The following is a 14,162-nucleotide window of genomic DNA, read 5'->3' as shown; positions in this document are numbered from 1 at the left end:
GTTTTAAAGAAGACCTATACTTCCAAGCAACATATGAGAAATAGCATAAAAAATTCTCTATAGTTCTGCAAGATACGTTGTCCCCAGGTTTTGGAAAGACCTTCCAACGCGAAATTGTAGTAGTCTACATCAGAGCAATGTATATAGAACAGCAGTAAACATAGTCTGACACTTTGCGGAAACATTTGACCGTATTTCAGGGATACCATCCAACTTTCTATGCCACTTCTCAGAAAACCTTTTGACATAAGCTATTCTCAGATAAATGTGTGAGTGAGTTGGATTTAACGCCGCTTTAAACATTATTCCAGTTATTTCACGGCGTGTCAGCTTAATGTGGGAGGAAAGCCCGAAGTGATGCAGGTCTAAGACGTTTACCACTTGAAACCCACGAGCACGGGTATGGTGCTGACAAACCTCGAAACATAATCGGGGCGAACAAGGATTCGAACCCACAATCATAGGTTTCTGGCGTGCCCAAGGGACGCAACTCTGCAAAGCGAATCGCGGCGCCTCAGACGACTGGGCCACCCGTGCCCCCTCAGATAAATGAACGAGCTTTTGTTAAATAAAGTCACATGAGTAGAGCCATGCATACAATATGACCAACACATGGAAATGTTCCCCTTATGACCTAAAATGCAGTTGGGAGGTGTTCCAGCATACTCATAAATAGGGGCACTACTCGTCAGTGCCAAAGGGTTAAACTCCGCGAGCATAATGGAAGCATATAAACTTGAATAGAAAGGAACCCTTTGGTTCAATAAACCGTCATAAGCAATGGACGTAACATTTAAAATAAAAAATATAGTTATAACATTATTCATCATAGAATATATAGGGAGAAAATTATATAGGATATCTTTGTCAATATATTCAGATCTCATTGTTTGTAAAGATTAGCCGATATTTATATGTTATGACTTCATTATATCAATATATATTCAAATACACCAGAACTAAACATAAAACGTCAACGCAGGAAAATAATCATTCTTGATTATCTACCGAAACATTCCATTTGGCGTTAAAGGCAAAGTAATAACAGCTAAGGGAAGCAACTCTGCACGGTGAGTTGCCCACTTCGACGTCTGTGCTTTGTCAACCTCAAGTACACTAGCTTAGTATATCACATACTCTCTGCAAGATACCCCTGGAACTGGGTACCAGTTTGTACGACAGCGTCGGTGCCCTGATGAAAGTTTAGAGACCGCAGTCGCTGCCCAGGTGTGCATGCAGAAGCTGGTTATGTAACAGGTGGTTTGATCCCATTTTCAGTCCTCTGGTTCTAGTTCTTTGCTTTATTTATTGTGCTGCTTGTTACAAGTAATGCCAACGTTCCGATGTCAATTTCTGGTCTCTTAGATTAAGAGTTTCAAAGTTTATAAATTTTCACATATTTACTTTTTTTCATAACCGTAAAGTACGGTTATAACGAACCCAAAGGGACTACTAATTTTAGTTCGTTTTAACCGTAGTTCGTTATAAGCATATATACAGCAAATAGTCGGGACCAAAAAAGGAGTTCGTTATATCCATCAGTTCGTTAAAAGCGTGTTCGTTATAACCGTAGTTTACAGTGACAGTGTAAAGTTATTTTAACCAACGATATAGGTATCAAATGAAAACACGATCAGCTAGCTATCCAATGATATATAACATAAGAAAATAAATTAATCTTTATTTCGTTATTATATGAACCTGTATATTTGTCACATAGGACAGAGGTTAATACCCACTGGTGGAACAAACAACATAAAACAGTTACGACTTTTGTAGCCTTTTATATAGAGTGTGATCGTGCATGTTTCAACAAAATGCAGCACATTTCATAGTTTTCTGAAGCCGATTAACGTCCCCAAAACAATGCTAGTGGTTATCCTTTTACAAATCGACCTCCCAAAGAGCTTGTCGGGAGGAGGTGGCCCAGTTGATAATGTGCCAGCTCTGTACCCACTGAGTTTAAGTCCCGGCATTTGACCCATAAGCTAACCAGTTAAACAAGAACTGCAGAATCAACACTCAATAATTCCCAATACCGCACATTTATATCAAAATGCGAATCAACAATATTGAAATTTTCGAATTGTCTGTTTACATGTGCATTGGAATTAGTTCTTGTAGAGTGAATGCAGATGAGTCACATTCCTTTTAGATAAGCACACCATATTATGTGTATTTGTTCTCAATCTTTTATCTTTACATGATCGAGACTTGTATTGTTAGTTGGTTAAGTTGTAACTAAAACCATTTTGATCCCATAGGTAACTGAGAGAAAATAATATAAGGGAAACTAACTTTAATTGGATTTCCACCGTCATTAAATACACTTATTATTTTTAGAGCAAAGGCGATGAAGGGCGCAAGGGCAAGAAAAATAAGACTCTCGATAAGCAAAAAATGTCATTTGTTCTGTGACAGGTTAACTCTTGTCTTGCATCAATATCTTGTGTTGGTAAAACGTAAATATACACCGATCAAATGAATGCGTCGTAACAATAATTGGTCTTGTGAGATTTGATCCGTATCTAGACGAAAGTTTAGATCAGCAAGTAACAGAACTTTCCATCCATACCACAGCTGATCCACACTCCATTTTGAAATTAGTTGTCGGATTAGACCCGTGAAGATCCAGGGTAGAATAGGTCTTCAGCAACCCATGCTTGCCGTAAAAGGCGACTATGCTTGTCGAAAAAAGGCGACTAACGGGATCGGGCGGTCAGGCTCCCTGACTTGGTTGATGCATGTCATCTATCCCAATTGCGTGGATCGATGCTCATGATATTAATCACTGGATTGTCTGGTCCAGACTCGATTATTTACAGACCGCCGTCATATAGCTGGAATATTGCTGAGTGCGGCGTTAAACAACAAACCAACCATCCAAACCAAGTAGTCGGATTAGTACCAACGACTGTCACCTGCCAATCTTAAATCGCATGGCTGCTTGACAAGTACAATTTACACATCCCGTCTCACAATAGTCCGTGAAGATGTTCATTTTTTCCAGGTCGTTTGCAAGAAGATTCAAAAGAACAGTAGGGTGCGCGTATTCATCACGTGTCACGTGGAGGCGAATAATGTCATTCATACCAGGATCATGAAGTAACAGCGTTCTTCTTCTCGGATACTCAACACAATTGTGGGATGACCCGACGTAAATGTAAAAGTATTTTGAGGTGCGATCGCCTATTTGTCTTTTCACCTCTACCCAGTATCTTTGATAATTTGGCAGCTTCTTTTTCCATATATCATAGATCACTTTGTTAAAATCTTCGGTGATAGGTGCCTTCAGTTCCTGTAATCCAAAGTACTCCGCATATTCATTAACCTCTGATGCTCTTTCGGGTGGAGGCATTTTCCCGAATCTCAGAAAGTTGAGGACGTGAACAAACACATCCCCATCTACATCGATGAAGTAGCGGCCATCTTTGTCCTTGGCTATCGGATGTCTTCCACTAAACATGGCGGCCAACATGGAGTCCGGGTACTTGGTGAGGGTGGACAGGGAGGTTGTCAGATGTCGACCACCCACATTTAAGTCAACTACAGCAGGAAACTGAAATGTGGAACAATATAATTATATGGTTATCGCCATCCTGTTGAACATGAATTCACACACGAACAATCTTCTTTCCGTGAAAACGGACAAGATGAGACACAAATCACAAAAGTGTGCAATATTTATGTAATATTATTATATGTCGGAATGTTTATGTTGGTCTAACACTTGGCCATTACCACTTGGTTGCTACTTACAATGCGGATTTTAAATTTACCTTCCCATCTGAGTGTTTACATTCACTTCATTGTTCAAAGGTCACTGTAACGGCATACAAACCATTTGGTCCTTGTAAAGTACATAGATCCTTTATTGTGAAAAACGGGATTGGAAACTGGTGGAAGACAAGATGATATTGGTTTAAAACTAATGTGACAGTACAATGAAAGGGTTAGCTATTGTCAATTTGAAATGAAGTGAGGGTATCGCATGGGTACAATCAACATCATTATTGCAGTATGAGTATTTGACTTTTTTATTGCATAGCAATTTGGTCTTCACTTGTGATTAATGAATTTTCGTTTAAGGTGTATATAATTATTATGTGGTGTACGTGTGTGTGTGCGTGTGTGCTTGCGTGTGCGTGCGTGCTTGCGTGTGCCTGTACTACTTTGGGCGAATGCCGGTTTGTTATTGCTAACGCATTGGGGAATCATACCGCAGTTTAACATGGATACCACACACAGACACGTTATACTGGCTTCGACTTAACCGAACGACAGGCAGTGTAACAACAAATACCGTCTTTTAACGCCTTTGGTGTCACGCCAAGGGATATATTTACCCACCCTCCACACCCTTTACATCAATCGTTATGTTAGTCGAGAAAGCTGGATAGTCAAGACGACTTCTAAGCAAAGAAGCACATCCGCTTTCGGTTTGATTTCGGGGAAGTATGTAGGTCAGTTAGGCTATGCTCTCTGTCCTGACTCTATGTCCACTGTTAATTGACAAAGTTGAACTACTTTTATTTATTACACACTTACCTGTTTTACATATCTGATAGTTAATGATCAATATGCTGTTCATATTACAAATATGTACCTGAACCACCACACAATGTAACAGGACATACTCCTCGCGCTACAGGTGTTTTGGAGCGGAGATCGCGCGATATACTATGTTAAGGCTGCATTGTCATCAGGAAAAAATGAATTAATTAATGCTAGTAATACTTACACTTGAAGACATATTGCGAAGCACCAGATGCTAGATTGATAACAGTGTCCTTGATAATTATAACAGTGTTTGCTGTAATGTCCTTGTACCGACCTGTTCCGTGAGAGATAACGTATGTTGTCACGTGTAGTTTTAAGCTGCACACTGTTCAAAGGTCAATGCAAGTCACGTGACACAACGCAAGTTGACAGCTCAATCGTACAGCTGTTTTCTATCCGTTTCAAATTGTTTTAATTCCTTACAATGGCAGATTGAAACATCAGGCCATACATTCGTTGTTGCAGCATCAGTCGGGGGTATACATACATATACAGCTGCTGTTGTCAAAAGGTGTAAGGTACAGTGGGGTTGTACGTCGTGATTATGTCACATATATAGAGACTTACATGCACGTGGGAGGAGGGGGGGTGGTGGGGATGGGGTGGGGGGATGGGGTGGTGGGGGTGGGGGTGATGGGGGGGGGGGGGGGGGGTGCTTGTGCTTGTTCACTAAATACCCCACACAGACATATTATACTGACTCCTTTTTTCTTCTCCTTAATGTCGAACTCCGGGCAAGGTAACAACAAGTATTTTGGTAGGACGCGTCAGGGAATCAAACCATTGACCACTATACCATGGAGTCGGTTATTTGGAAAGGAGAGGGACATTTTGTGATAATAATCTAACATACAAGTTTGACTGCGGATAATCGCGAAGAAATCTGGAAGTCATGTCTATGTTGTTGAACATGTCAGCAAAAAAGCTGGTAATAATTGTGTAAATGTATACTTAAAATGTCTGATTACCTGTAAAAATCGAAACGTATACAGGGCGATTTCTTCATCGAATGTGATTGGAGTGTTCATCCCTGATGAGGGGGCACGGGTGGCCAAGTCGTCTCAGGCGCCGCGATTCGCTGTGCAGAGTTGCGTCCGTTGGGCACGCCAGAAACCTATGATTGTGGGTTCTAATCCCGGTTCGCCCCGATTATGTTTCTAGGTTTGTCAGCACCATACCTGTGCTCACTCACTCACTCACTCATCCCTGATGACTAACACACAGTACGTAATGTCACAAGCACACACCACCACCGATTTGTGGCAATCTTCAGCTAGCCGGCAAAATAAAAGAGAAACAGGAAGACGTATTTGGTTTCTTTAGAAAGCTTTGAGACCCTAGTTTTCCAAAACGGTGTTTAGAAAGGGACAGGGAATAAGTTCGTATGGCGCGTGACCATACCACTACTACCACGGTGATATTCACCAGGTTTGTTGCTAGCCTAAGATTGGCCGATATTTATATTTTATGACTTAATTCCATCACTATATAAACAAATACACCAGACCTAATATAAAACGGCAACGCTAGAGAATAATCATTCTCGATTATCTACCGAAACAGATTCCATTTAGCGTAAAAGGCAAAATAGTGGTGAAAATAATATTTATGATAACCAAAAATCAGTTATCACACCAGGTGTTCGCAAAAAGGGAAAGCATGTCATGCGACGAAATGCGTCAACAGGCTAGACTATGATGTTCTTTTAGCAGATTTCTTATGATTATGGAAAGCGTTTTTTTAATATCACTCCTTCACCGGTGAATATTCCGGGGTAGAATAGGTCTTCAGCAACCCATACTTGCCGTTAAAGGCGACTATGCTTGTCGTAAAAGGCGACTAACGGGATCGGGTGGTCAGGCTCGCTGACTTGGTTGATGCATGTCATTGATCCCAATTGCGTGGATCAATGTTCATGATATTAATCACTGGATTGTCTGGTCCAGACTCGATTTTTTACAGACCGCCGTCATATAGCTGGAATATTGCTGAGTACTGCGTTAAACAACCAACCAACCAACCAACCAACCAACCAACCTTCACCCGATACTAAATTTGTAACATTGTAGCCGTGTGGCATCACTACCGGAGACATTTCTTTTCACAGTGTTACACGTATGCCTTTGCAGTATAAGTCTGCACCGAATCACAGTCAAATACTGATTTGCGTTAATTCATGGCTGGTGTTCACGCTTCTCACACTGGATGGTCTTCATGATCAAATGTTTGATCTTATATTCGGAATCCTGTTCCTATGCTATAGTCGGAATCGTTCAAAGGGTTCTGGTTTGGGCAGAGACTTTTTTATAGTTATGGAAACGGTTCTGTCCCTTTGATTATACGAGTATGCTGTCGAGTTTGGATTTCGATCACTCATCTCGTCTAAATATGACAGCCGAGGGATGGATTGTTGCCGACCTGTGCTTCTTTTTCACCCTGCACATGTTATTATTAGATCAATTTCACACAAATGTGAGCATGTTATTGTATAACATTTTCAACAATAACAACACAACTTACATATGACACTATTCGAGATATTTCACAGCTTTCTATACTATTTTAACGCAATATAAATAATTAACATATTTGCAGTTTTTGACGTTCCGGCACCATCTATTATCAGAGCAAATATGGTCCCAGACAATTTCTCTTCATAAGGATTGTTTTGAGACAGGCTTCAGATTTAGATACGTTAACATGTCAACCATTTTTTCATTAATTTGGAAAGCAGTGCAGTACGTTCAGTGAGTCATTTAGACAAGTGACGGCATGATGCTTTTGATGATTTAATAATAGAACAACATTGACGACTTATGCGATCATTTTAATTTGAATCAATCAATTTGAATTAATCAAATTAAGAGTCACTGTCAAGGTATTCAACATTTTTCAATTTAGTACCATTTTTTCAGAAAGACCATCTGTGAAGATGTACATGTACTTATTATCATGGGAAAGTATTCATGATTTCTACTGTGTACTGTGAACACGGTGCCAACACTATGTGACGCATGGTTCAAGCTGTTCTGAGCGGATGAACATTGGCCAGACAAATGGCTGTGTCACGGAAATAATCCAGTTCGTCCCTGTATGCATTTTCTTCTGAATCAACTCGATTATGTTCTGTGTAAAAAATACACAATAATTATCGTGGTGAATAAACTAGTACTATCGTGGGTACTGTTCTGTGGCAGTGTTCCTTTACTAAGTTCGAAATTCCATGCACCCCTCTAATGGCACATATCATCCTATTATCCCAGTCCCAATACTGTACTCAAGAAATTGAGTGAGTGAGTGAGTGAGTATGGTTTTACGCCGCTTTTAGCAATATCCCAGCAATATCACGGCGGGGGACACCAGAAATGGGCTTCATACAATGTACCCATGTCGGGAATAGAACCCGGGTCTTCGGCGTGACAAGCGAACGCTTTAACCACTAGGCTACCCGACCGCCCCTCTCAAGAAATTGTATTGTATGCAGCAAAACGCTGAAGCTTTTCGTAACCAATAATATACCATAACATTTTGCACTGAAATGAGAGTAGAAAGGCTAAACAAGAATACTAAACAACAAACATACGTTATCCCCTTCATCTGCCAGAGGGGCACATGAGGCACAAAATATTGAAACACTGTCCCTATAGCAGCATTGGCCCAGACTATATTATTTATCATATTAACACAGACAACACATTGCACTATTCTAGTTGGGTTTCAAATACTAATTGAATTTGCACTTAATGAGTTCTGGAAAGTGTACGAGTATTAAATTTTTATATATTTTTGTTTCCAATTCTTAAAATGAATAATGTCTTTAAATCATATAGCAACGCAGAAGGATAATTAGCGAAGCGAAGCAATTACACAACATTGTCGTATCTATTTAATCTATACGGGTACAAACTCACTTTCTATATATATTGACTATAGGACGTGGCATTGCAGTGCGAGTCTTGTGTACAAGTCACATTGACAAAAACCGGGTTGAATTTCCATTCTGGTATCAACAGATTCGAGGGTTTTCTCCGACCTAAACCATATTATTGTTGATAAATAATTTCACTATGATTTTGCATAATGACCTATAGTTGCGTCAGGGTATTCCTGGCTCAGAATCAACAGTAAGAACAACAGTGTGGCAAAATTATGCTGGTTTAATCATAGGGTACAATATGTGAGGCAAATGCTTTATTTACAACGCTGTGATACGTATGTAATATTGGGAAAAGCAGCCTCAAATCTAAATTACTCATAATTAACATGAAGAAATCGTATACAATTGTCACAACTGTCACCCACAACTGTTTTTTTTGTTTCAAGTAAGAGTCAGTGAGTGAACGGTATTCCTGTTACATCATGGTGTGTCAGATTAATGTGGGAGGAAAGCCCGAAGTGATGCAGTTCGTTTCCGGTGAGAACCTGTACTGAGCTTTGAATAATATTACTGTTCGTGTAAGTTTCTAGAAACGTCAGCAGTCGATTGATGTACACGGTAGATCTACATCGTCCAGGATTATCTCAAGATGTATCTGCATGCTACTCTGCAGTCACAAGAAGATTCTGGTCTGTATGCCTCCTCGGTTTAACGCCGCTTTGAACAGTATTCCAGTTACATCATGGTGTGTCAGACTAATGTGGGAGGAAAGCTCGACGTGATGCAGTTCGTTTCCGGTGGGAAACTGAATTGACCTTTGAATAATATTACTGTTCGTTACTGTTCGTGTTCGTGTTCTTGAAGTGTTACCAGACTGAGTGGATTCGTGTATACGGTAGATCTACATCGTCCAAGATTATCTCAAGATGTATCTGAATGCTACTCTGCACTCGCAGGAAGATTCCGGTCTGTATGCCTCCTCCCCTTCAAGAAAGACATTGATACGTCTCAGGTCATCGTTGAGGAACCTAATGAGAGTGCTTCTCAGGGTTTTCGAGGAGTAGAACGTGACACTGATAACAAGGTGGCCATGAGATATGCCTGCAACGTTACACCGAGAGAACATATGCTTAGAGAGATCCGAGAACTGGATGTAGAAATAGCCATTGTCAAAGTTACAGGTCAGCAATCCATCTCGAACTTGTCGAAGACAAGATTCGTAACCATCTATTTTGCCTTTCCATTTTTCTTTCAAGGATTTCACAAACACTGGCCCCCATTCTTGCTGCCTGTTGCATAATTCCCTTAATCCGAAATGTTCTGCATAGTTCTGCACCGCGAGCGCAGCTTCTGGCGGTGGAAGCGTCTGGAACCTCAGGAAGTTGAGGATGTGTAGAAACGTATCTCCATCTACATCAATGAAGAACCGGCCATCTTTGTCCTTAGTTATTGGGTATCTTCCACTGAACATGGCGGCCAACCTGGAGTCCGGGTACTTGCGGAGTGTAGAAAGGGACGTGGTCAGATGCCGTCCACCAACATTTAGATCTATGACTTCAGGAACCTGTATTAAATACAAAGATTTATATCATACATGGAAAAAATATATGATTATTTTCTCTCTGAATAACAACAGTATATAGGAAATAAGGTGGGAGGTGGGGCTGAATTGTCAAGACGAAAACGACTGACATAAGCATGTCTTGTCTATCTATGAAAATAATAGCAAGTATGTTTTTTCCATTACAATGCCCCAAACAGTTCCTTGTAATTTTAGCATCCAACCTGACTTCAATCTGCTTTCTTATACACACTGACAATAGTATAAATGGTTGCGTGCTGTCCATCCGATAGCCTTCATGTCAAGCCAAATGCTACAGATAGCGAGGTAAGATAGTTAGACACGACAGCGTAGGTTATCGATCCACGCAGTGAAAACCAATACCCTCTGCCACCCGACATGTCATCCGTGGTCGTCATGTAAAAATGTATACCAGTGTGTATATGCTCGGCATACGAGACACATAAGCAACACATAATAATGATGAACATTTCCTCATGAACATACATTTATCTGCATGTTATAATAGGTTAAAGTATTACCACAATGATGTGTTGTTATACATTGTGAGAAGCTGACTACCAGAAAAGTGCATTGCCTGCTAAATAAATGAGTCTCAGCAAATGTCCAAAGGTTTTAAGAAAAATCAAGCTATTATTCAGCCATATAGCGAAGACAAGAAGTTATAGAATTTGTGAATTATCTATGACTACAATGTACACCTGCAAAAGCCCCGCGGGGAATCCGGATATAATTTGGTCCCCAGTAACCTATAATTGTCGTGGGAGTCGACTGGGAGGGATTGAGTGGTCATACTGACTGACTGTTCACTGCATGTCATCTTACCCCAATGACGTGGCACGTTGCTCATACTATTAGCCACTCGTTCAAACAACAGACATGTATAGAAGGCAAGGTATACGTTACCTCCATATTATAGCTGAAATTGGATTAAGTCTAACGGACGTATGTTGTGTTGTCTGATGGCCTAGATTGTAGATACTGCACCGTTATCAACACGTCACTGATATCCTCGTTGGACTCGCCCTCAGACACTTCCTCTATACACTGATTGATACTACCACCCAGCCGTCAGGGTAATCATATATGGGTCACGAGATAAAGGTAACGTTTCACTGACGAGCGAAACAGGGATAGCCGACACTGATTTATCTCGCACAAGCACTTGAAATGTAAGGACGCCTCACTTTCTTTCCTACTTCTGTCCAGCCCAGCCGGTCACAATCCATGAATCCGTCATAAAAAACAAGGAATTGAAAACATAGCTCTAACACACTGTAGCTCACAAATTTCTGTTCAGTGAGCTTTAAGTGTAATACGTAGTCAAACCACCATGATTCAGCCTCATAGGTCATGTTCATTGAGTGTCTTCTCAGTTAGCGGAAGGTGGGTGGATCGAACCCTGCCCGCGTCACACCAAAAGACGTTAATAAATGGCACTTGTTATTACCGTGCCTGGCGCTCATCATTAAGGGAATACACAAGGACAGGTCAGTATACTGTGTCTGAGTGGGGTATCCGCGTTTAACTGCGGCATGGTATCTCAGTTGGCTAGCACTATAGTCCGGGCTGAGATAAGCAAGCAAGCGGACAGACAGGCAGACAGAGACACACATTCACGGGTAACCAATATGCATGTTCAAAGGTCTGTGTCATGATACGCATACTGTCAGTTTACACCTCTGCCAAAGTTCAGCTCTCTGGGCCTCGTAATAAAAAAGGAAGCTAAACATTTTACCCAAATTATGACAAAACAAAACATTTCCCAGTCAGACCGGTACATGTATATCACATATCCTCAATCCGTTTAGTTTTCTAGATATCTGCTTTCTTAAAAGACGTATTTTGCTTTATTTATTTGTGTTTTTTCTTACACGAGGTGCCAAAGTTTCAGTTCCCTCGGCATTGCGGTTTCTAATTGTTTGATAGGCATTCTAGAAGTTGATGAGTAAGTAAGAGAACGTACGACTTTATGGATAACAACTTCTTGTTTATTGCATACAGCGACGTTTCGATGTAGATTCTTACACAGTTATCAAGATGGAGTGACAACAAACAAGTGATGAGAGGTATATATGAGTGACAACAAACAAGTGATGAGAGGTATATATGAGTGACAACAAACAAGTGATGAGAGGTATATATGAGTGACAACAAACAAGTGATGAGAGGTATATATGAGTGACAACAAACAAGTGATGAGAGGTATATATGAGTGACAACAAACAAGTGATGAGAGGTATATATGAGTGACAACAAACAAGTGATGAGAGGTATATATGAGTGACAACAAACAAGTGATGAGAGGTATATATGAGTGACAACAAACAAGTGATGAGAGGTATATATGAGTGGCAACAAACAAGTGATGAGAGGTAGATATGAGTGACAACAAACAAGTGATGAGAGGTATATATGAGTGACAACAAACAAGTGATGAGAGGTATATATGAGTGACAACAAACAAGTGATGAGAGGTATATATGAGTGACAACAAACAAGTGATGAGAGGTATATATGCATGATATGTTGTGATAAACAGCAGATAACATTGCCAACAACAGGTAATAGATAACAAGCAGCATATAGATACCTGGATGAAGCCAAATGAACAACAGTATAACATCTTTGAGTGGCATTTAGAAGTTGGAATGGTAACTAAGACAAAATTGTTATGGATGAGCAACTTCTTTATTACAATTGGGCGACGTTTCGGTGTAGATTCTAACACCGTTATCAAGCAAATGATGCTTATAACGGTGTTAGAATCTACACCGAAACGTCTTTTTTGTCTTTGTTAACAGTATAACAAATAACACAGGTAATGAACACACGGGTAATGAAGCCAGATGTACAGTAAGGATAAGGATTAAAAGGATTAAACAGCTGTGACAAGCGCATATAACTAAATCTAGTGAAATAGTCTGCAAATAGAGACTGAATAGTCTTAATCGTAAATAATGTCTTTGGTAATGTTTCAAATTGCGTTATTTAACTATTACAGCAATTTTACGTTTCATGTGTTGACAAATATCATTGTGACATGCAGTTCATTCAGAAATAATGTTCCAGGTATGATACCTCAATGATTGTTAGAGGAATATGTAGTGGAAAAAAACATATGCACACAAGATGCCCGTCAGAGGCCAAGGGGTATTAGTTCCGTTCTTCACAGAGACAGCCGGTGTTACTCTACAGCCAAGGATTGTCTCCGTATACGTGGTCTTCATTGTTACCACATGTGAACTCTCTGTTGTGGCCTACATATTTTTCTAACCTCCATCTACCCGTGAAGATCCGGGTTAGAAAAGGTCTTCAGCAACCTATGCTTGCCGTAAAAGGTGACTATGCTTGTCGTAAGAGGCGACTAACAGGATCGGGTGGTCAGGCTCGCTGACTTAGTTGATGCATGTCATCGTATTCCAATTGCGTGGATCGATGCTCATGATATTAATCTCTGCCAAACGCCAGACAGGGTAGCAACAAGTACCAACTGGGAACCACCCGCTTAGATTGTGTATTCAACTCCTGTGGACACTAAGTACTTGAACAGGAAAAAATAAAGAAATATATTAAGCGCAAATGCGCCAATGCATCTGGGTTTTCTATTACCCCAGCACACAATACCGATATCTCAGGTACGGAGATGATTGGACCTCACCATCCTGACAATATCGATGATGTGCAGAAATAATTTTTGATATCAGTAGTTAGCACAGCAGTGATAAACGCAACTGTTGAAAACATAACTAGACACTTCAACAAATTTAGGTTGTTGGAATGACAGGAGAAACATTTGGTTCCGAGACATCCAAAATGATTCGTTAAAGTATGATCGTTGCCAATTGGTCTCGTACTACCGCTTCTGTTGACTTTACGGAAGATCGGTTGGATGGATACTATTTTCATGACGGTTTTCGTTGACGGAAAGGGTGTACATGTATCAGTGTTGTTTGCCGACTACACTGGCACCAACGACTATCAGACATTTTTGGACCTACACTTTGGGAAAGTTTTTGCAAAGAATGTCTATGAAAAAGATGGCCCTGCTGTAATCATGCCTGTTCAGGGAATCAAAGCAAAGTGTGTTGCTGCATCATTGCCTGTACTCGCTGTAACGCCTGTTGTGTACCTAATGCATCT

General features: G+C 40.4%; 2 protein-coding genes across 2 annotated transcripts; both read right to left on the bottom strand.

Moving 5' to 3' along the window:
* Positions 1–2,820: 2,820 nt before the first annotated feature.
* On the bottom strand, positions 2,821–4,872 carry LOC124114491. The gene is made up of 2 exons (XM_046475082.2): positions 4,742–4,872; positions 2,821–3,559 (listed from the first exon to the last, which is right to left on the bottom strand). Exons 1-2 carry the CDS (start codon positions 4,751–4,753, stop codon positions 2,918–2,920), a joined length of 654 nt encoding a protein of 217 aa, XP_046331038.2. The 5' UTR covers positions 4,754–4,872; the 3' UTR covers positions 2,821–2,917.
* Positions 4,873–8,718: 3,846 nt separating this feature from the next.
* Positions 8,719–10,921, bottom strand: LOC125382073. Its single transcript, XM_048399987.1, has 2 exons — positions 10,845–10,921; positions 8,719–10,001 (listed from the first exon to the last, which is right to left on the bottom strand). Exon 2 carries the CDS (start codon positions 9,906–9,908, stop codon positions 9,354–9,356), a length of 555 nt encoding a protein of 184 aa, XP_048255944.1. The 5' UTR covers positions 9,909–10,001; positions 10,845–10,921; the 3' UTR covers positions 8,719–9,353.
* Between the last annotated feature and the right edge of the window lie 3,241 nt (positions 10,922–14,162).

The sequence above is a fragment of the Haliotis rufescens genome, unplaced genomic scaffold (assembly GCF_023055435.1).
Source record: "Haliotis rufescens isolate VD_foot unplaced genomic scaffold, xgHalRufe1.0.p SCAF_2, whole genome shotgun sequence".
NCBI lineage: Eukaryota > Metazoa > Mollusca > Gastropoda > Lepetellida > Haliotidae > Haliotis > Haliotis rufescens.
This window is presented reverse-complemented; position numbering and strand designations above follow the sequence as displayed.